Source organism: Lutra lutra, chromosome 7 (assembly GCF_902655055.1).
Source record: "Lutra lutra chromosome 7, mLutLut1.2, whole genome shotgun sequence".
NCBI classification, from domain to species: Eukaryota; Metazoa; Chordata; class Mammalia; order Carnivora; family Mustelidae; genus Lutra; species Lutra lutra.
Genome location: NC_062284.1, coordinates 127,865,346 through 127,887,464, shown reverse-complemented (window position 1 = coordinate 127,887,464; position 22,119 = coordinate 127,865,346). Strand labels below are relative to the sequence as shown.

At 39.8% G+C, this 22,119-nt stretch overlaps 1 protein-coding gene across 28 annotated transcripts in view; it reads left to right on the top strand.

Moving 5' to 3' along the window:
* Positions 1 to 21,717, top strand: part of NRXN3 (neurexin 3) — a 1,668,422-nt gene extending 1,646,705 nt beyond the window's left edge. For 16 of the 28 annotated variants that reach the window (XM_047738119.1, XM_047738133.1, XM_047738147.1 and 13 more), the window contains one exon: positions 18,310 to 21,717. In XM_047738119.1, the coding sequence (XP_047594075.1) occupies positions 18,310 to 19,235 (926 nt within the window). In that variant the 3' untranslated portion in view covers positions 19,236 to 21,717. Of the gene's footprint in view, positions 1 to 10,454; positions 10,674 to 18,309 lie in introns of those variants that run through there. The other 12 variants (XM_047738148.1, XM_047738146.1, XM_047738145.1 and 9 more) reach the window with 3 other exon arrangements.
* The last annotated feature ends 402 nt before the right edge of the window (positions 21,718 to 22,119 follow it).

Below are 22,119 nucleotides of genomic sequence, written 5' to 3'. Positions count from 1 at the left end.
TTCTATAGAGTCAATGATGGATTAGGGTATTGTATGAAAGAAAATGATGTGGGACAGAGATATTCAGAGAGCACTTACACTTTAACAAATCAGGCAAATAACAAAGGAATCAAATCATTTAGACTACTTTTTGATAGGTACTTATTAGGTAACTGACGTATCTGCTGTACTACTCATAGAACATTCAGAGCATTTATTGTGTGGTCCTACAGTCCATGTATTAGAAACTGTTAGGGAGCTTTTGATGTGCCGGTGAGATCGTTTACTACTCTTTTAACATTTCTGGAAATACATGTATATGTTTGTATTTTTTTTTTTTTAAGATTTTGTTTATTTGAGTGAGAGAATGAGAGAGGGGGAGAGAGAGAGAGCATGAGAGGGGTAAGAGTCAGAGGGAGAAGAAGAGAAGGAGACTCCCCGCTGAGCAGGGAGCCCAATGTGAGACTTGATCCTGGGACTCCAGGATCATGACCTGAGCTGAACGCAGTCTCTTAATCAACTGAGCCACCCAGGCGCCCCTCTGTGTATGTATTTTAAAAAATGCTTGTATACGGAATGTCTCCTTTGATTGATTCAGTGTCCAATGAAGTTTATCTCCATTTTATAAACAAGAGTTTATGGCTTACTCAAGGTCACAGGGGGTGGATCACAGCTGGGACTTAGTTCAGGTTTTTTCACTAAAGTTCAACCTGATTTTGCATAAAAACCCCTTGGGGAACAAATGCAGATATCCAGACATGCCTGTCATCCCATCTCCACTGGCCCCAGTAAAGTGATTTAGTAGGACTGGCTTAAGTGACCTGAGATTGTGAAAAAACAGAACAAACAAATGAACAAACAAAACCCAAAAATCAACAAGAAGAAGCAGTCCCCATAGCCCCTCTGAATACCTCATTGTGCAATAATAATTTCAAAGTCATAAGAGCTTGAAATAAATCTGTAGAGATCCTAGGATCTCCTGTAGAAGTTGTTTTTGTGCCTAAAGAGTAGCTTGTTTGTAATTTTCCATGCTCACTGAGAACCAAATATTAACATTCTATTTCAGGATTGCATTATTGTTTAATGTAAAAACATGTAAGATTGGGTCCATTCATGACTTTTCAACTTTCTAGGTATAAAACTTTGGGCAAATTAACTTCTTTCAGCCCAAGTACTAATAGGTAAGATATAATTGTAATGATTCACTGAAATAAAATACATCAAGCATTCAAAATGATGTCTGGCCAAGAATAAGTTCTCAATAATACTTTAGAACATCTCCTTCCAGAACTAGGTTTCTGGTTAATTAGTGGTTTAACTATATGATTACAATTCATATTTTCTTTATCTTTCCTCATATTTTCAAGGAGGTCACTATGGTCATCATTTGATCATATGCGTTTGTCCCTAAGCATCTATCTTTACTAATCTACTGGCTCATATGCATTGAGTTTTTGGAATGACTAGGGAATTTCTTGTAGCTCCTTCTAATCTATAACAGTTTCATTTACCAAAAAAAACTAAGAATAATCTCATGATATGTGCCATTCATGCAGACATCTCTGCAGTCTTCTGCTCCTCAAGGCTCAGGTCAGACACAGTCAAAGCATGTAGTCATAGTACAGCATCTTGACATCAAGTGCATGAGTCTTGGGCCAGTTTTTCATCTTGTTTGCATAGTATTTGTTCCCACTGATTATGAAAATGCCTTAGTGGTAATGATTTATGAGCACTGTATGTTCCCTGCAATGAAAATAGATTTTAGGGAAAAGAGGGTGTTTTCGAGATACAGTGAGTTGTAGTGTCATGTGTTTTCAAGTTCAGCTGTTTCTCATGAACAACTTATACGCTTTAAGGGGCCTGTGGAGAGGAAGTAATAGGTTGGAAGGCCCAGCTGCTACCACCCAAAGAAACTCTAGAACAACAACAACAACAAAAAACAGAATTCTGGTCATATGGGCACCTGGGTGGTGTAGTCAGTTAAGCATCTGACTGTTGGTTTTAGCTAAGGTCATGATCTTGTGGTCATGGCATTGGGTCCCACATCAGCTTCATGCTTGGTGTGTGTCTGCTTGAGATTCTCTCTCCCTCTCTCAAAACTCTTTAAAAAAAAGAATTCTGATCATAATGACAGAGTAGATGAGCTTTTGTGGACAACAGAAGCAAAATAAACCTTCTTGAATAATTTATTACCTTATAAACACAATCGTAAAGCGTCAGGGTACCAGTTTAGGAGAAAGGCCCCAGTGCTGTCCGATTCTGCTATCAGTGGCTGCACTGCCAGAGGAGGCAAAGATAACCCAGTACGTTTTTACTACGCTGGTCACCATTCCTCCTGCTGATAATTTGTTTGGCTCCTTCCTTGCTATTGCCTAAAGACAAGCATCAAAATTGGCAGCTCTAGGTCTGAATATTCCGTTTATTTTATCTTTAGCTTTCACAACTGCAAAGCAAAGCCCGAGTTTTTAATAAACATCACAGCACTGGTTTATTAAAGGGAGAATGAGTTAGATAGTGGTGTATTTTTTCAGAAGGCTTTTTCAGCCAGCCGTGGCTGAGAAGGTCCAATTTGCACTGGAACTGCTGACTAGAACTCAAGGAAATCCCATCTGGTTTGGAGAAGAGTAAAAGAAAACAAGACAGAATAGAGAATGCAATGCCTCGTTAGTTTATGAAACATTTACTCAGTGCCTGCACTCAGGAATGATGTCACTGAGTGAAATCATTCAGCAGTGATTTCTTGAGCTCTTACTATATGTCCAGCTCTGCTCTAAGTATAGTGGAGAACAAGACAAAGTCTCTGTTCTCGTAGAGCTTACCTACCAATGAGGGAGGGCTGAACATAAATGAATGGGCAAGAGTCTGCTATGGAGAGAATCAAGATCAGTTAGGGAGCAGGTTGCTACTTTAATAGGGGCTGCTTTTAGAGGCCTCTCTGAAGAATAAAATTAGAGGAGAGACCCAATCAGTGGAGGCAAAGAGCAAGGAAAAGTGTTCCTACAGGAAAAGCTAGAGAAGCATAGCCAGAGGTGGAGACATCCTGGGACAGAGTTGCTGTGAGAGATCAGTAGATGAGACGGGAGTGGTGACAGGCAGCCAGCTGATCACAGGGCACTTTAACTATGGGTCAGGGTACAGAGTTTGGGTTTGGGGAAACCTTTTTTTTTTTTTTAATTTTATTATTTTTTTTATTTATTTGACAGATCACAAGTAGGCAGAGAGGCAGACAGAGAGAGAGAGAGGAGGAAGCAGGCTTCCTGCTGAGCAGAGAGCCCAATTCGGGGCTCAATCCCAGGACCCTGGGATCATGACCTGAGCCGAAGGCAGAGGCTTTAACCCACTGAGCCACCCAGGCTCCCCTGGGGAAACCTTTAAAGATCTTAAGCAAGAAACTGATTGATCTGATTTATATTGTATACTTTTTTTTTTTTTTTTTTTAATGAGAAGTGGGAGGGTCAGAGGGAGAAGCAGACTCCCTGCTGAGCAGGAAGCCCGATATAGGGACTCTATCCCGGGACTCCAGGATCATGACCTGAGCTGAAGGCAGTCACTTAACCAACTGAGCCACCCAGGCATCCCTATGTTGTATACTTTTGAAAGAGCACTTCGGCTCATTATGGAGAATGGGTTTTAGGAAGTGAATAGTGAAGGTGGGAAGATAGGTTGGGAGGTTACTACAGAGTTCAAGCAAGGAATCAAGGTGGTTTATGCTAGGACCTGGATAATGGCATTGGGAAAAGTAGACATGTGAGGAATTTGTTGCCAGAGTAGAGTCAGTGAAACTTCCTGGTACACTGGATACGTGGAGGTGAGTTGGGGTAGGGGCCCAAGTAGAGGACTAGTTAGGGGTTTGTACATCTGAGTCAGACCAAAGAGATGGGAAATCCTAGGGGAGATACAAGTTTAGGAGGCAAATGAAATCCAAAGTTCTGTTCCAACCTTTGGATTTGAGAAGCCTCTTAGGTATCGAAGTTGAAATGTTGAGTGGGCAATTGGAGATGGGGAACTAGAATTCTGAGTGGGTGGTGAACTGGAAATCATCGTCCTATAGATGGTAGGATGTGTAGCCAAGAGGCTAGATGGAATCACTCAAAATATTAAGGCAGGGGCCAGCCTGGAGTGAGAGGCAGAGAGAGAAAGGAGGAAGGAAGGAGGGATCTCAGGCTATTCCAACTACTGGAACAAAATATATCAGACAGGGCTTCCATTTTTCTGACTGGCACACAGTTGACTTTTTATGTTGATATAAAATAAGTATTTTATATTACCGTTTTGGATTTTAATAGTATTACAAGGGCATAATCATTTGCAAATAATGAGCTATTGCTGATGTTATCTCTGAAAGTCTACCTGGAGGCAAGGCAAAGAGCCGGGGAGCAGTTGCTAAGTTCATGGCTTTGAGCCCTCTTTATACTGCTCTTTCTCATTGTTTCATTTCATGAATATATTCCCTCCTGATTAAAGAAACTAGCACCAGCAAGGAGAGCTTTTTTGAATCCCACCCACTTCACAACTCAGAGCTTTACATGTTGCAAGCTGTTCTATTTTTTGTAGTTTAATTCAGCACATATGCACTGAAGACCTATGGTGTGTCTTGCTCTATGCTAGACAGATTAAAACACACAAAATAAGCATACAGATTCAGCTTGTGAATCAGGGAACTTTTAATATCCTAAGGGAAGAAAGGCTTACTTGCACTAATACCTGGTGAACATGAAAACAAAATGAAAAGAATAGTAGTTCCTGGAAATTTCTTTTTTTTTTTTTTTAAGATTTTATTTATTTATTTGTCAGAGAGAGAGAGGGAGAGAGAGCAAGCACAGGCAGACAGAATGGCAGGCAGAGGCAGAGGGAGAAGCAGTCTCCCTGATGAGCAAGGAGCCCGATGTGGAACTCGATCTCAGGACGCTGAGATCATGACCTGAGCCGAAGGCAGCTGCTTAACCAACTGAGCCACCCAGGCGTCCCTGGAAATTTCTTAATAGAGTTTTCCTTTTGGGTATCTTGCTGTATTAACACTTCTGGGAGGAAGGAGCTAAAATATTACCTGGACCCTCAGTTCCCTCCTGTCCTCATCTTAACGCACAGTTCTGATGTCTGTTGAGATGTGTGTTTCCAAGGGATTGGAGTGAAGAGCAAGTGACTTGACTCAAGTCACGTGGTTTGCTAGAGGACAAGAACTCACCTCCAGGTCCGTCCACCTGCCACTAAATAAATAGGTCCTTATGGAAATGATTCTAAATAAGAGCTCTTCAGAGTACAGCTCAAACCCACATGAAGGGTGAAATAAAGTAATTATGAAATTACATGCAGAAATAATAAAAATTCACTGTTAAAGGATGAACTAAGCAAGCTTTAGGAACTTACTAGCCTTATTGGAGGGGTAGGGACAGGGCTTCAGAAGAAGCAGTAATAATAGGTATTTGGGTTAGGGTTTTGGATTGAGCCTCTTTGTTTGATGCTAAAGCAAACTCCAAGGATCACACTTGGAGTAGCACTGACCTCAGCTGTCTGGGACTCAGCCTCCTCTCTTGGAATATGAAACCCTAATTTTACAGCGGATGCTATGGAGTCAGCTTTGAAAACAATAGTAACATCTAGAAAGGCCTTTAGAATTTATAAACACTTTCACATTCAAATTCTTATTAGTCCTATAAACCTATCCTGTGAGGTCTGTTAATTGAGCAAACATCATAATCTCCATTATTATAGGTGAGGACACTGACTCAGGGAGGTTAACCGACTCATTCAGTTTCTTAAGAGGCCAGTATAGTGGGCAACACATCCAACCCTGGACCTTAGGTCTCCTGACCCTAACGTCTCTATCCTATATGCTCTATCCCATATTCCAGGCGCAAGGCAAGCCATGGTGGTGATGCATGATTTTAATGCCTTTATGGAAGCTATAGCCTAGTTGGCAGGGGTGGGGGGGGGAGAGGGTAAAAGTTGCAATTAAATATATTAACTGATTTACTCATTCATTAGTTCAGTCCAGAAATGTTTGATTGGTTATTAGTATTCTAGTTGGTAGGCAAATAAAGATAAAGATTCCACGTGTGCACTAAAGTCCTTAGAGTCAAGTTGAGGCTAAGAAGAAAGCAAATGGAGTGCAACGGAGTGTCGGGAGTCACCAGAAATCTCTGCAGGGCACAGCAGGTTTACAAACAAGAATGGAGATGGTGGGGACTAAATTAAGGCTCAAGTAGAGGATTATGTGAATATAGGGAAAGAAATCATTAAGGTCCTTCCACAATAAATGTTCTATCTTACTAGTTTTAAAATGTAATGCTACCCACTGTAATGTTGTAATGTTGTATCCGTTCTCATCCACTTAAGTATGAAAAGTTACTCTAAACTGGGCAAGCAGATCATTAATACAGAAATACAGTTCTGAATATTGGGCTTGATGGTGTCCTGGACTCTCTTGTCCATCTTGGAAGCTTAATTTATGTCTCTCCCCATCTCTTGATTTTTTGGTCTCTCCCTATCTACTCTAATGATGTGTAGAAACTGAGTTTGGGAATGGACAGTACATGAGCTTTTTACTTGGGGCATTTTTGTTCACCATTAAAAAAAAGGTTAAACTTTTTATTTAGAAACCAATACCATATTTCAGTGAAGCAGGTTTCTTCACCCCTTCACCCCTTCACCCCATTCCTTAAGTCTGAGGAAGAGCTTGTGAGACGTCAAGAGTATATGCAGGGATCATTTTGTAACACAGATGACAGCCTTTCCCATATTCCTGGATTCTATATCCATTTTAGAGCCTCCATTTTTATTCTTGGCCAAACTGTGATTCAGAACTGAGCCATTGATTATCCTGAAAGAATCCCTCCCTTCTTCCCATGAACACATAGAATAGCAATCAGTGAAATGTTTTTGTATTTGCCGTAGGAGGGACAGGAAGGAGATCTACCTCATAGATCTAACACAAAAACCTTGAAAATCCTCAGTAGGTATTGTTCTCCAGACTTTTCTGTTACCCACCCTACTTGGAACGGTTTAACTCTTTTCCTGGAATTGCAACCAGACTCCCATGAGGGTTGCCGCCTCTTCCTGTCTCTCTCCACTATTTTCCCTCAGAAATTTAAGATGTTTGCGGTTATACAAAGTAGTTCATTCAGGTCTTCTTCTCGGGCCTCACCTGTACACACAGAAAACAATGTCCGTTCGCAAGTAGGACCCACTCTCCCAAAGAGGCAGGTCCGCGGCTTGCGTTATATCAGTGTGTCTTTGGAGGACGTCAAACACAACTCCAAGCAGTTTAGAAACTTGTCTTTGAAACAAGCACACTCCTCAAGGCGAATTCTGACCAGTGGAATTCCATCTTACTGCATTTGATGGTTTTAAAAGTCTGACTTTACATTTAGACAGGGTTATTTGGACACAGTGGGATAAAAAAAAAAAGTTGCATCAAAATATGCTATTTCAGGCCAAATTATTGTATTATTTGTTCTCAGTGGCAGGCATAATTGTAAATCGTTCTGCACACCCAGCAAGTAGAGACATAGGTAACAGAACTATGTAGTTACTGAGGATAAAACCCAACACAGCTGATGAAAGATGAAAATAAAGCTGGGACATGATTTTGAACTACTAGCAATACTACTTTGTACCTTACATTAGAAATCAAACAAGCGTGTGTAGGTAACTATGGCTGACATATTATGAAAGTGTCTATGCACTAGAGTTTGTGTTGGCTTCAGTGAAACTATGGCTTCCATGGGTTTAAAAAATACTTATTTTATTTGCAAAGTGACAACCATAAATTTTGCTATGTTTGATTGTTTCAACCAGTGATTTCTGGAATGTAAGTGATGTGTCATACTTGCGTGAATTTTAAAACAGGCTATTTTGAAATAGGTAAATTACTCAGTAAAAAACTAAGAGACCCAAATTGATGGGTTTCCTCAAAACACCCTCTTAACACCTCTTATTATCCAGGACAATGTATATATTGGAACTTATTCTTTAAATCTCATACTTAGGCCAGTTATGTTTCCTACTTTAAAAATTTACCTATGAAAAAAAAAAAAAACAAAACAGCCCATTTGAGTATTATCAAAACTTTGTTCTGCAGAAATCATTTGATGCCTTATGAGACCATTTGAATATTTTTAGAGTCTTCTTATACTATAAAATTCAATGTTAAAAGTATAATTACTAAACAAAAAATCAGTGGCAACAAGGGTTTTTCTTTTCCTATATGAATGGGATTTTTTTTTCCCTCCTTCTAAGACCTCCCAGCTGCCCTTTGTGAAGTTCCTACAATAATGATTAACATTATTAAACCAGAGACTAAAAATCTTGGTACGGACGGACCCATGGGGGACACGTTACTATAATTATTTTAAAATAAAATAATAAAAGGGGCGTCCCAGAGGGGGCCAAAGTCTGACACATCCTCACAATTTATTCCTTTTTGTCAAAGTCACCCAGAAAAGTTCCTAGGAGTGACTAGGATTGTGTGAGAACCAGGTGCTCTCAAGTGTCTTACCTTTGTGGTTTGCCTGCCTGGGTTTCCGAGTCCTTGGTTGGACATTAATGTTCCCACAGGGATATAATATTGAATATAACTCTTGAGATTTCTTCCAGTAGAGGCTGAGGCCATTTCTAAACACACACACACACACACACACACACACACACACACGCTCTCTCTCTCTCTCTCTCTCTCCCCCTTCTCCCCTAGCCACTCACTCTCCTCCTCTCCCTCTCTCTTTTCCATTTTTCTCTATATAGATTGGATGGAACATTTGTTTCCCACATGATCTCTAGAAGACTGGTATAGTTCCCCCCAGTGGACTTGGAGTAAACCATGCTCATTTCCTGACTATCCTGTACTTTACAGATATTGGCACTGTGCCACTGTGTTTGGAGTGGAGAGGGGGTTTGCCCCTGTTACTAATAGAGATCTCTACTGATCTATCTGCTATTTGATTTATCAGGCTCATTCTATGAACACCTTATTGTCACTTATGGTACCCTGTCAATTCGGCAAAACTCCAGAAAACTCATAGGCAACAATGCAGTTATAACTGCTCTATGACTAACAAAATATGCCAAGTCTATGAATGAATATGGGATAAGTTTTTAGAGCAGAACCACAAACTCATGTGTATTTTTACCTTAGTTCCTGCCACTACAGGCTTTACTTCAGCCCACAACATACATACACGTGTGCACCTCTTTTCCTTGTTGTAATGGGCAGAAAGCCACACGATGCCCTTTGCCCCTACTGGAAAGGCATGAGACTAAGTCCCGTACCTTCCTCCCACCCCCAAATCAGTTTTGTCTTGCTGACCTCTCCCCAACCCTAGCTTGCTGTTCTGTTTTTCTACTTTCCCTAAATGCAACTTACTTTAAGCATGTATTAATTTGATTACCATTCCTACAGTTAAAGAATAGATTACCCATTTGTCAGTCTTAGCCACTTTCTTCTCTTTCAAATGTCTACTTATGACGTACATCCAGACTGCACGCCCTTTTTATTTTTTTTTAAAGAAGCAAAACCAAAAAAAAAAAAAAGAAAATGCAAAATTTCTTTTTAAAGAAAATGCAAAATTTGGTTTTAATTTTGGCTATCACCAAAAGGGGAATCAATAAGCCAGAAAAGTAAAAAAAAAAAAAAAAAAAAAAAAAAAAGTGTCCCCTAATTGCTCTGTCTGTGCCTCCTCAGCATGTGCATCTGGTTGTTCATCTCTGAAAGTGTGTGCAATACTTTTTTCTTTAAAAAAATATTTTTGTTCTTTTCTCCCTTTTTCTTTGGGAATTAAGTGCTTTTTGTATTATATCTATCTATATATATATCAATATGTTTCTTTGAATTGCTAGATCTTTAACTTTAGATTTGGTTTTATCCAAAATTATGAGAAAAAAGTGATGAATTGTTTTCTGCAATTTTTCCCCACTCCCTCTTTAAATGTGGAACAACTTCAGCAGCAGAATCTCCACATCCACATCTTTCGAATTAGCGCCTTCTCTCTGGGAATCCCATGCAGCAGGGGTGGCAGGGGGAAGACGGATGAAGTCATTCAGACAGCACCCTTGTTCTCTAGGATAGTGATTAGAAACCCAGCAAGTGGGCTCCCCATACAGGCTTGTCTTTCCATCACCTCTGCAAGTCTCTAACCCCCTTCCCTAACTGACTCTAGATGGGGCTGTGTGGCTGCTGGTGAAGTTGTTCAACTTGAATGCATAAATCTAGTCTCCTTGTTTTTGCTTTTAATCTTTTGATCATTATTATTAGTATTATTTTATGTATTTTGGCTACTTTGAGTAGGAAAGAAGTGTAACTGTTTTTATTATTTGAAACTCTAATTTAATGACACTGTAATGATTTTTGGAGTAATTGCATGTTGAAGAAGTTGCAGCTTAGGGTGTGTGAGATTGTGTTAGAGTTCTGTTCTTTATTTCTGTAGATGGGCATGTGTAGGCTCATTTGTTTTTGTATATTGCCCATCCCTTCCTTACAGCCAGAAGCTCTAATGCAGCTAGATCACTCCGTGCCGCCCTTACATGGACATGGCGACTCACTTACACATTCACCCCCATCATCATCATCTCTTGTGTAGTACACTCATAAATACGACCCTCCCCTCTTGGCATCTTCCATACCCCCCTTTCTTCAGCATTGTTCAAATTTATGTGCTGTCATCCATCCCCGTAAGGAAATCTAAAACTTGTCAAAAAGACAAAAATATTTAAAAATTAAATATATATCTGAGAACCTCTATCAGTGCAGAAGTTCATTCAAAACCCTCCAGATTCATAGATTTTTTTTGAAAGGCAAATTATAAAAAAGTAAACAGGTTTTTTTTTATTAATTTTTTAAATCCTCGCAATTGGAATTATTGCAAATTCAGAATCAATGCCCTCCCAAGCCCCTCAAAGTAAAACTTTGTTGAAGTGCAGATTTTTTTTTTTCTTTTCATGTTATGTGGTGTGGATGTATGTGTTGTTGCCTCCCTGTATCATCCTCTGTTGTAAATTATTAGATTTGAAAAATTAGACATTTTGCTCAAAAGATTTTTAAGAAGTGACGACAAAAAAGCAAGTTACAAGAATGTGGCAATTCTATTTGTCCAAGAGCATTCTTACACAACTTTCTTTTGTAAATTTTTCTTTCATGCCAAAAAACATGCGGGCAATTTGTTGATGTAAGTTGACTATAAATTAATACGGTATGCTTTTTTCACTTAAGTTATTGTATGGAAATGGTTTCTTTCTTTGTTTTCCAAAAACAGCCTCTATTTTTTATTTGCTTTTACTTTATTCCCCCCCCCCCCCGTCATTATACTGTGAATGCCTGGTCAATGTTATTTGCTCTCCTTTCCTCTAGCTTACTTTGGCCCTGATGTTGGTTTTATTTTCTACTATATGATTTGAAGACCATACGAAATATTTTATTTCATTTGTGTCCCTCTGCTTAATTTTCACTGTTATGTTCTGTGCTGAATTGCTTCTAACGATCAATGTGAACTCTACTTTTGGTAGAAGGGGGTGGGTGAGTTGTTCTTACCATCCAAAGGAAGCCTCGCCTCTTTGCCTGAACCAATCTTAAAGCCTTGAAAGTAACGGTAGGCTTTACAGTGGGATGGTAAACTGCTCTCAGCTTATGGGAGGCCCCGACCCCCTACAAGAAAGTGAGTTAACTCCAAGTATTATCAGGGACATCAGTCCTTTATTGTGTTTTCCTTCAGCAAAGGGAAATTAAGATACTCTCAAGTGACTATGGTAGTTTGGTTATCCAGGATTATGCCATCACCAGCACCGCAGACTACGGAATCAATTTTATTAAGAATGAAGGCATGGAGAATCCCCTCTGTTTAGAGTGTTGTCCTCTGATGATGCCTTCCACTGTATAGAACTAAGTACTGGTGAAAGCACACACATATACACAGAAGGTACACAATTCTCCCCCCCCCCCGCCAACTCCCTACTTGCCTCTCTCTTTCCCTCCTGCTCTCTCTCCCTGCCTCTCCCTCTTTCCCTGCCTCCATTCCTCTCTCTCTCCCTCATTCCCTCTCTCCTTCATCTACCCTCTCCCTTCTTCTCCTTCCTTCCCTGTCCCCTTCTGCCTCCTTTTACCTCTCTCTCTCCTTCCCTCATCCTCCCTCTCCCACCCCCACCCTGCCTATCTCCCAATCTCTCTGTCTTTCCAACCTCTTCCTCCTCCTCCCACCCTTCCTCCCTATGTCCCAATCTCTCTCTGCCTCCCCTCCCCTTTTCCCTTTTTATTAATAGTTGCTATTTCTCTCCTGGATTTAATCAGGTAAACTTTAAAAGGATTCTACCAAGAAGAAACATGATGATTATCACATCTAAAGTTTTATTTAGGAAACCTTTCAGGTTGGTAGGTACTGCCCATTTTGTGTGACCTTAGCGGTGAGAACATCCCAACCTTAAAGAACATCCCAACCTTAACCATTTGGGTTAATGTTGCCTTATGCACTTTGGGAACACAGGATCAGTAAGAAGTGCTATACAATTTTTAAATAAAGAGATTACTTGTTTCACTTTAATTTCAGGTATTGTGTTATCAGAAACTATTATAGAAATAGACTACACAGTGGTTAACAGATACATTTCCAACCCAGAAGCTTTTGTGAATGGGCTTTCTCTCAGTTCATATGACTTTTATATTGTTTCATGTGCTGGATGATATTTTGGGTTTAAAACCAAGAACTTCCTAAGTGGGATGTTATTTTGTTTAATAGAATTTATTTTTGTTGTGGAAGCTATCCATAGGTCAACTTAATAAAAGGGTAATCTTTTTTTTTTTTTTAAACAGGCTCTTAGAATTCTTATACATCAGTCTTCCAAGTCTGCATTTGAAATAGCCTCACTGAAAAGAAGTTTAAAAAAATAAAAATAAAATAAAAATAAAATTAAATAAAATAGCCTCAATAATGTAGAACCTATATTATTATACTCGTACCTTAGCATGAGGCTACTACGTTAAAAAAAAAAGAAAAAAAAGTCAGAAGGATGCAATCAATGGTTTCAGTATCTACAGGTCCAAAATGTTAGTAGAAATAATACTGGTATTAGCATTTTGGAGTAACAATGGGTTCTGTGCTAAATATTTAATATGCATTAAAATTAACATTAACGTGCATTATTATTATTATTATTATTCACATTGGCGGTTTGAGATAGACTTAAGTTGTCATTGCCATTCTTCAGAGAGTTTAAGAACTCTCACCAAATTCATAGCTAGTAAGCTACGGAGCTGGGATGCCAGCCTGAGTATGAGGGACTCCAGTGGCAAATCTCTCACTCAATGGGTCAGTGAAAAACTCCACTTGACATTCCTTATTTTACAACACAGAATGATATCCAGAGGCTTCTCATCTTACCCGGGCATATGTTGAAAAACAGAATCCATAGCCTTTCAGAATCAAATCCATTTCAGACAAACTAGGGGGGGAAGAAGTCCTGCTTAGAGAGTCATCTTATTAAAAAGCTCCTTTGAGACCCTTGAGTTTCTCTGGAGTCTGCTCCCTGGGACTCTGCCATGTTTGTCCATGGCTATTTTTTCAGAAGGTGGACAGGGACTGCAAGCTTCAGGAGATTTTTGTGCTACATGCACACGCTGCTTTGGCACCAAATAATGAGGTGAATATCATTCACCAACTAATGTAGCAGGGGGAAGCATGATTTTTCCGTATTAGGTGAATTTCTCAGCAGAGAACTAGAAAAATGCAAATAAGAGGTGAAGTAAGGAACCTAAACAGACATAAAAGAAATTCGAGGAACTGGAGCATGGTGTCCTCTCTCAGTCTGGCTCTTTGGTGTAATTGGTTTGGTACTTTTGTGACTTCTTAGACTCAAATATCTCCAGAGAGTCAAAGGTTGGAGCCACATTGAAATTTCATGCTGCTCCTGTTTTTTTCTTTTTTCAGATGACCCACTGCATTCACCATCACCTGCAACATTCTCACAGTTCAGAAAAGTTCTATTAAATTTTTAATACACTGTCTTTTTCGATGGCAGAGAGCCCCTTTTGCTGGGTATCAGCCCTAGACACATGAATTATATATCTATAAATACACTCATAAAGCAAAAAAGCAGGGCAGCCTTCGGGGCTAAAATAGACCTTTTATATCCCTAGTGATCTCTCTAGTTTAAAGAAAAGCACAACCCTGTCAAAAAGGGGTATATGTTCCTGATTTAAAATGCTAACGTTAAGGAATATAGATAGTTCTTATTCCAAGCCAAAGAAGAATTCGGGGAATGGAATAGGAAATTAGGGTGTGGATGGCCTGCAGTGCAGGGTTTCTGCCTGTAACCCCCTATGATTTTAGGCTTGTTGCTTCAATGAATACTTTTATAAGCATAGACATCTGGTAGATCCCTGACTCCATAGTCTTTGGGCACTGAAAAAAAAGTATCATCCGCTGTTCCAGCATTTCTGAGGGAATCATTCTAGATTAAAACAAATAAATATGAAATCTTAAATAGCTCTCTATAACCCAAGTTATTTCTCTTAAGGATCTAATCATGGGAGAAATGTATCCTTCATCTCCTCATATCAAAGGATGTGTGCCCTTGGAACTCCCCCAGGACACTATAATCATCCTAAATCTTAAAGATGGAATTTGATATTAAAATTGATTATACACACCAACTCACACACCTGTCCCAGGAACCCGTGCATTTATACATCTCTAGAATTTTCCGTCTCATTTTCACTGTAATTCCCCTTTGTAACAATTCCCCTGGCCCAGCTGACTTCCCTTTAAACTAAAGACTTTCTTTAGTATCTTAAGACACCAGGAAAGGGAGTAGACTATGAATGCTTTTCTCCCTTTTCACTGATGAACCTACCACCAGAATTGGGGCTCACTCTTCCCTGGCAAGGGGGTTCATTTATTTTTTTTTCTTATCACTGCTGCCAGGATTATTAACAAAAATGACAAAGAAAACTGAATCTTAGTAATTTAGACAGGTCCTTTTATTTAAACTCTGAAATAGCAGTGTGCCCATCATTTTAGTTTTAAAGTAAGGTCTTATCATGTCACTTAAGGGCTCACCAACATTTTAGAAGCTTTTATGAACTGGTGAGCTTTACGTCTCTCCACTTCATTATGAAAATGATGGTTTCTACTCATTTTCTTTTAATCCGAGAGAGGTTAAAAGGTGTTGAATTGGGAAGTGAATAGCAAAGGAAAGGGGGGGGGCAATTCAACTGCAGATTGAACAGTTTGTGGATTTTGTAGACTTTTGACAACAAAGACACTGCAGAAGCTTTAGCTAGGATTGGAAGAAGAGGGGGGGAAAGGAGGCAAATTTAAGACACCAGTTGGGTGTCCCAGATGGTACACTAAAATTGCAAATGAATGCCACTGTGTAATTATGAAGGTGGTAATCTTAATCTCACTTGAGGGACACCAGCACCCTAGTTAACGATTTGCCTTTATATTTAAATGTTTTGTACCAGGCTTTTGACTTTTAGCAGAATGATATTCCTTGTCCTTTATCCCAGCTCCCTCTCTGCTTAATATACATGGGGCAGATTTTTATCATTGTCCTAAGGAACAGAGGACTCTCAGTATTTGTGCCAGAAAAGAACACACAAGCTAAACTTTTATTCTAGGTGAGATGGGTTTTAAAAAAAAAAAAGTCCTGTCTTGTTCTCTGAAGGAAAGTGAAATCGTCCCTGAGTAATCTCTAGGGAACCTTCAAACACATATCATAGGCCTTCTCTTCTCATCACCCTTCTTGTCCTTAAACACTGCCTTTTTCCATGGGTCACCTTAAATATTAACACTTGCCACACACCCTTTCCCCCCGCCCCCAGAAGAATAAGGTGAAAAGTAAACTCAGGGTTAGTTTTACGACTGGCTTACCTTTAGGGAACTCTGTGCTCCAAATTCCATTTATAAAAACTAGCGAAAGTTTTATATTCATTAAATATGCTGCAAGATATATGAATTATATATGTTCACAATGTAAAACAAAACAAAACAAAACCTCACGGTGGTCCAGTAAAGCAAGTCTGAAGCTTTGACAAATCTGCGAAGATCATTTCACTCAGTAGCTTGAAACTCTTGAGCCCTAGAAGAAAGCAGCTTAGGGTTAGCACATAGCCCAAAATACCATCTTGAAATTCTCAAGTTCATGTGTTATTTCCCTACATATGGTAACATTACCAGGTAGGACAGAGATGACCGCTTGCCTTCCAAAGATACACATACATTATGTCCATTACTGCCACCCTCCCCAACTCCATTTCTCTCTGCATAACACAATGTTACTGGCTAATTCTGGAGTAAAGCGTCTGACATGGGAACAAACGGCTCTTCTCAGGTGCTCTGAAGGTACGCAACAGCCTTCCTCCTGGCACACCCTTCTCTTAGCACAGCTGCAGTCGGGGCCGGTTAGACTCAGCAGTTCCAACTGAGGCACAGGAAATGTTTTTAAAGATATAAAGTATTGGGGCACCTGGATGGCTCAGTGGGTCAAGCCTCTGCCTTTGGCTCGGGTCATGGTCCCGGGGTTCTGGGTTCAAGCCCCACGTCAGGCTCTCTGCTCGGCGGGTAGCCTGCTTCCCTTCCTCTCTCTCTCTCTGCCTGCTTCTCTGCCTACTTGTAATTTCTGTCAAATAACTAAATAAATAAATCTTTAAAAAAAAAGATATAAAGTATGGAAAGCTGAGCAGGAGAGTTCTCATTTGTGAGTCAGTCTTTGTAGGAAGAACCTGGAAAGACCATGCAAGCTCAAAGGCTGGTCCACCTGGAACTTAGCAGTTGTGAGACACAAGTCTGACTTTGTTACCCATAAGGGGCACTTCAGCAAGAGCTGAACATCTATCTGACAATAGATGTTCGAACACCAACCATCCCATCAGGGCAGTTACTGTGGAGGGCAGAACACACAAGAGCATCACACCTGGCTGAGTGCTTAATGACCCAGCTCAGAAATCATATCCTGTTAGCAACTCACCTGTCTGACAGACTGGGACTGGGAAACATCATGCCGTCCCTGCTAGAGGATTTTTCTTTAAAACAGCTGGAATACATTTTTGGAATAAATTCAATGAGGAGATAACTGTGACTTCCGCAGATTCTTTCTCTGTTTGAAAAATAACACTGTAAAGAGACCTCAATTATCTTGCTTACGTACATGAGTAATAAACGTGGCCCTACAATTAGGTGAGTAACACCTACCACAGAATATTTGTGGTACCCATGATTCGCAACACACTATGATTTACTGAACCACTTTGAACTTTCCTTCCTGGCCTAGTCCACATGTTTATAAGTGCGGTAACTCGAGTCTGTGGGTAAACCAATTTATTTTTCACACTCTAGATAAGAATCGCTGATTTTAATTTTTTTAAGATTCTATTTATTTATTTGAGAGAGAGAACAAGAAGGGGCAGAGGACGTGGGAGAGGGAAGCAGACTCCCTGCTGAGCCGCGCACAGAGCCCGAAAGGGGCTTGATCTGAGGACCCTGAGATCATAACCCGAGCCGAAGCCAGATGCTTAGCTGAGAATTGCCAATTTTAAAGCCTTCCTTGGCTATCTCTACGTTTCTGAATCTAAATTTTCCACAAGGCATGGATATCTAGTCTGGGTATTTTTAAAAATAGTATCCAGCTCAGCGTAGATGGCATAGAGCATCAAAGCAATGCCTGAACATAACATGAGATCAGTGCCAGGTGAGTTGTCGTTGAATGGGGAATTTTTGGAAAAGTGTACTCCAAAAGGGTTTGTTAGATGAACATTTCAATTTCAACCTCTCCTAGGTTCCCCCTCACTTAGCATACAGTAAATGAAGACTGAAATTGATAAATGTTAATAAAAGTAGCTTAAAGTAGTAAAGACAGTCTTTTTTGTTCACTGATCTTGATCTCTGGGACATGGAGAAATGCATCACGCTCATCCTCACAGGACAAGTAAGTAGAAACCCAAGAAAATAATAATCAAGAAATGCTAGGGCTCCCAGATTAACCACATGCATGAACGCGCGCACACCCACAATTCTGATAGCCAGTCAGTTCTGGCCAACAGTAACATGGAATGTCATTATCTCGTGAGCAGATCCTGGAAACCGCGTACTTGAACTCTAGCTAAATAATTACTTGAGAGTATCTTTAACACCTAGGGATTTCAGATTTTGGTGGCAAGAGGCATATAATGGGCTATAAGCCAGTTTAGAATGATCAGGCTACAAGAAGAAAGGATCCATACGCAGACCCAGGTCATTCTGTCGTAATTTCTGATGCCTAACCTATGAAATACAGTCACTGAGAATGACGAGGAATTGTGTCTATCTACAAATATACTAATTGTGTTTTTCTTTTTCTTTTTAATCCCAGGAGGTGAATTAGTTGTCCCTCTTCTTGTAGAAGACCCTTTAGCTACCCCTCCTATTGCTACTCGTGCACCTTCCATTACACTCCCCCCTACCTTCCGCCCCCTCCTCACCATTATTGAGACCACCAAAGATTCCCTGTCCATGACCTCTGAGGCGGGGTTACCTTGCTTGTCGGACCAAGGCAGCGATGGTTGTGATGATGATGGCTTGGTGATATCTGGGTATGGCTCAGGGGAAACCTTTGACTCTAACCTGCCCCCTACTGATGATGAAGATTTTTACACCACCTTCTCCTTGGTAACAGATAAGAGTCTTTCCACTTCAATCTTCGAAGGTGGCTACAAAGCACATGCGCCCAAGTGGGAATCCAAGGACTTTAGACCTAACAAAGTCTCCGAAACTAGTAGGACTACTACCACATCTTTGTCCCCTGAGCTGATCCGCTTCACAGCTTCCTCCTCGTCTGGGATGGTGCCCAAATTGCCAGCTGGCAAAATGAATAACCGTGATCTCAAACCCCAGCCTGATATAGTCTTGCCTCCGTTGCCCACTGCCTATGAGCTAGACAGCACCAAACTGAAGAGCCCACTAATTACTTCCCCCATGTTCCGTAATGTGCCCACAGCAAACCCCACGGAGCCGGGAGTCAGACGGGTTCCGGGGGCCTCAGAGGTGATCCGGGAGTCGAGCAGTACAACAGGGATGGTCGTCGGCATTGTGGCTGCTGCTGCCCTCTGCATCTTGATCCTCCTGTATGCCATGTACAAGTACAGGAACAGGGACGAGGGGTCCTATCAAGTGGACGAGACGCGGAACTACATCAGCAACTCGGCCCAGAGCAACGGCACGCTCATCAAGGAGAAGCAGCAGAGCTCGAAGAGCGGCCACAAGAAACAGAAAAACAAGGACAAGGAGTATTACGTGTAAAAATGACACCGCTCACAGTCACGTGAATTTATGACACAGAATTATTTCTATACACATCTATAAATACTTGGAAAATGAATTTCACAGATGTCAGAACTGTGATTACTATGAGATGGGGTGTACCATGACTACGGTGGGGAAAACCATTTTTAAAAAGGACGCACACAAAGATGTACCTACCTATAAAATTCAGCCATGGCTGCTTTGATTCAGTCATTGCTCGGAGACAGAACATTCTCTCTGCCCTGCTGTATCATAAAGCACACACTCTGCGCTCTGGAGCAAGCCGATGGCTCCCCCACTTTCGCGGACTTGGAAGCTTCCTTCTCTTGAGGACTTTTCACCCAAGGTAGAAGACTTCATGGCTTACTTGTTCCATAACTCCAAGTGAGTCTGTAATGATGTTTGTGAAGCTTGACTGTAACCATGTTTTTTCTTTTCTTTTGGTTTAATTATGTAAAAAACAAAAACAAAAAAATGAAAAAAATTAAAAACGAAAACAAACAAAAAAACCCACCCTTATCTGGTTTTGGCCAGTGTACGTGTAACTTTTCAAGATCTGAGGGGAAAAAAAAAAATGGCTTTTGGGTTTTTATTTTTTGAGAATGACTGGACATAAGAAGAAGAAAAAACAAAACAGAACAAAAAAACTCAGAAAACGAAAGTAAGAGAGACTATTGCCATATGAACTTAAAAGCTACCATGGTGTTCACTCTACATATCAGGTTGTGGTATTTCTAGAATCTGTTGTTTGTTTCCTATATGATGCTTTGCTGAACACATAGCAAAATCACATGATGGATGATGGCATTGATTTGTAAAGCTGGTCCCTCAGGATCTAATTTCAGATTTTGCCACCCAAACCCTGACCAGATGGGTTTAGGGCTGGTTTTATCAGAGCTACTGGCTTTACTTAACAATATTGTTCCTGTTCATTAGCCCAGCCAAATCGTGGTAAAGGAGAGAGCCCCACAAAACAGAGCCTTTCCCAGGGAAGGGGAAGAGGGGGTGGGCTGGATATGTGACAGACTGAAATGCATGCACATAATAAAAGACAAGACAATAATAAAAGTCTGTTAAAGAATCAAAACAGACAGTAGGGGAGTTCAACGTGTGATGGATCCACAAAAGGTCACACAAGCCAAATGTGGTGACAGAGTGCAAAAGACATAGTTCTTCCCCCGCCCCCAACATGATGTTTTTCATAGTGGTTTAATTTTGTAGCCTGACACTTACAGATAACTCTGTCCTTCCATTCGCTCACGTCTCCCTTCACCCATCTTTTCTAAAAACAAATAAATAAATAATAAATGAATAAAGCTGCTGTGACACACACACAAAAAGGAATTTAATAGTATAATATATATATAAATAAATATATATACAGATATATTTATCATGGTATGTTTGATGGGATGACTGAAACAGGAAAACTGTTCAAGTCTTGAAGTGGAATGAGACTGTTGTTTTAAAAGAAAATAACAAAACAACAAAAAAGTAAACCTTAAAATGTGAAGAAAGTGTGAGTTTTAGTTTTGTCACAGTTAACTGTGTCAAAGAGAATAAACAATCTTCTCAGATTTTGTTTACATATTTTACTACATTTTTGCTGGTATAAATTCCTTAGCCACCTATGTACATAACCGCTTTAAGAACTGTCTGTTCTTTTCTATGGGTTTGTTTCGGTTCGTTTGGTTTATATTCCAGTTGTCTGTCTTTCTTTTTGAAAAGAGGAAACAATGTACAGAAAAACAAACTGGTTGTGTGGCCAAAGAAAATCCCAAAAGCAAGAGACAAAGCAAGACAAACATGCACACAGAAATGAAGTATGTCTTCTGGAGGGTCGGATATATACGATTTCTTTTGTACAGATGAAAACCAATAAGCTGTTTAGATTTAGAAATCTACTCTTGCTGGTCTTTGTAAGTTGCATGAATACTTGATTTCGAGAAATATCTTAAAGACACGGGGCAAAAAGCGCAATCGAAACGATGGTAGCCTTGATGGATGTATATGGAAAGAGATGTTCCTCATTATCTGATATTTCAGTGTGTTATGAGTTTCAGATTTTTTTGTTGTCATTAAAAAAGACAGGATTATAAAGAGATATCAAAGCACGACTTTAGATAACTTAAATGGCCCAACCTATATGAAGTTGATTATATCTCGATGTCTGTAAAAGATTGCTGTTTTTGGAGTCTTGAGGTCTTGTGAACTGATTTCCTGCTTTCTTTCTTAAATTTTTTTTGAGTAAAAATACATTTGTTATATTCCTTTCAGTGTAAGTTTCTATTTGGACAATTTTATGGGAACATGTGCATTCTGTATGTGAGCTTCTATCATATTCCTGTTGTTTTATGAGCAGACTCTTAAGGAATTTATTTTATGATGTTGTGAAGTTACTGCTTTTTCTTTTTCCTTTCTCTTTTATTTTATATTTGCATTTTCGTTCAAGGATATGCTTAGCAATAAAATGTTCTTCCCCAAACCTTGTATGATGATGCATTTTTATTTTCTAAACATTTAGTAAGAGATCTTACACTAGAGCTAAACATGTCATATCTTATTAAAAGTAAGCTAGGACCATGTGAAATAAAATGTTCTAACCAGTTACTAATTCCTTCTATACATTTATTAGAAGTGGCATATTTATGGACTACACAACTCTTGTCTGTCAACTGAGGCATTGTTATTTAGATTGCTATGATAGGTTAAGCTGGAGAACACTTCTGAACAGGTAAGATGACAGAACATTGTATTCTGGGTAGTATTATTGGATACTATACTTTTTCTTTTTAAATGTCTGGTAACTTATAAGTATATGCTACAAGTCAACGAACTTCTAACGGTTTGGCAGAACCTTGCTTATATAATGTCTTAAGCC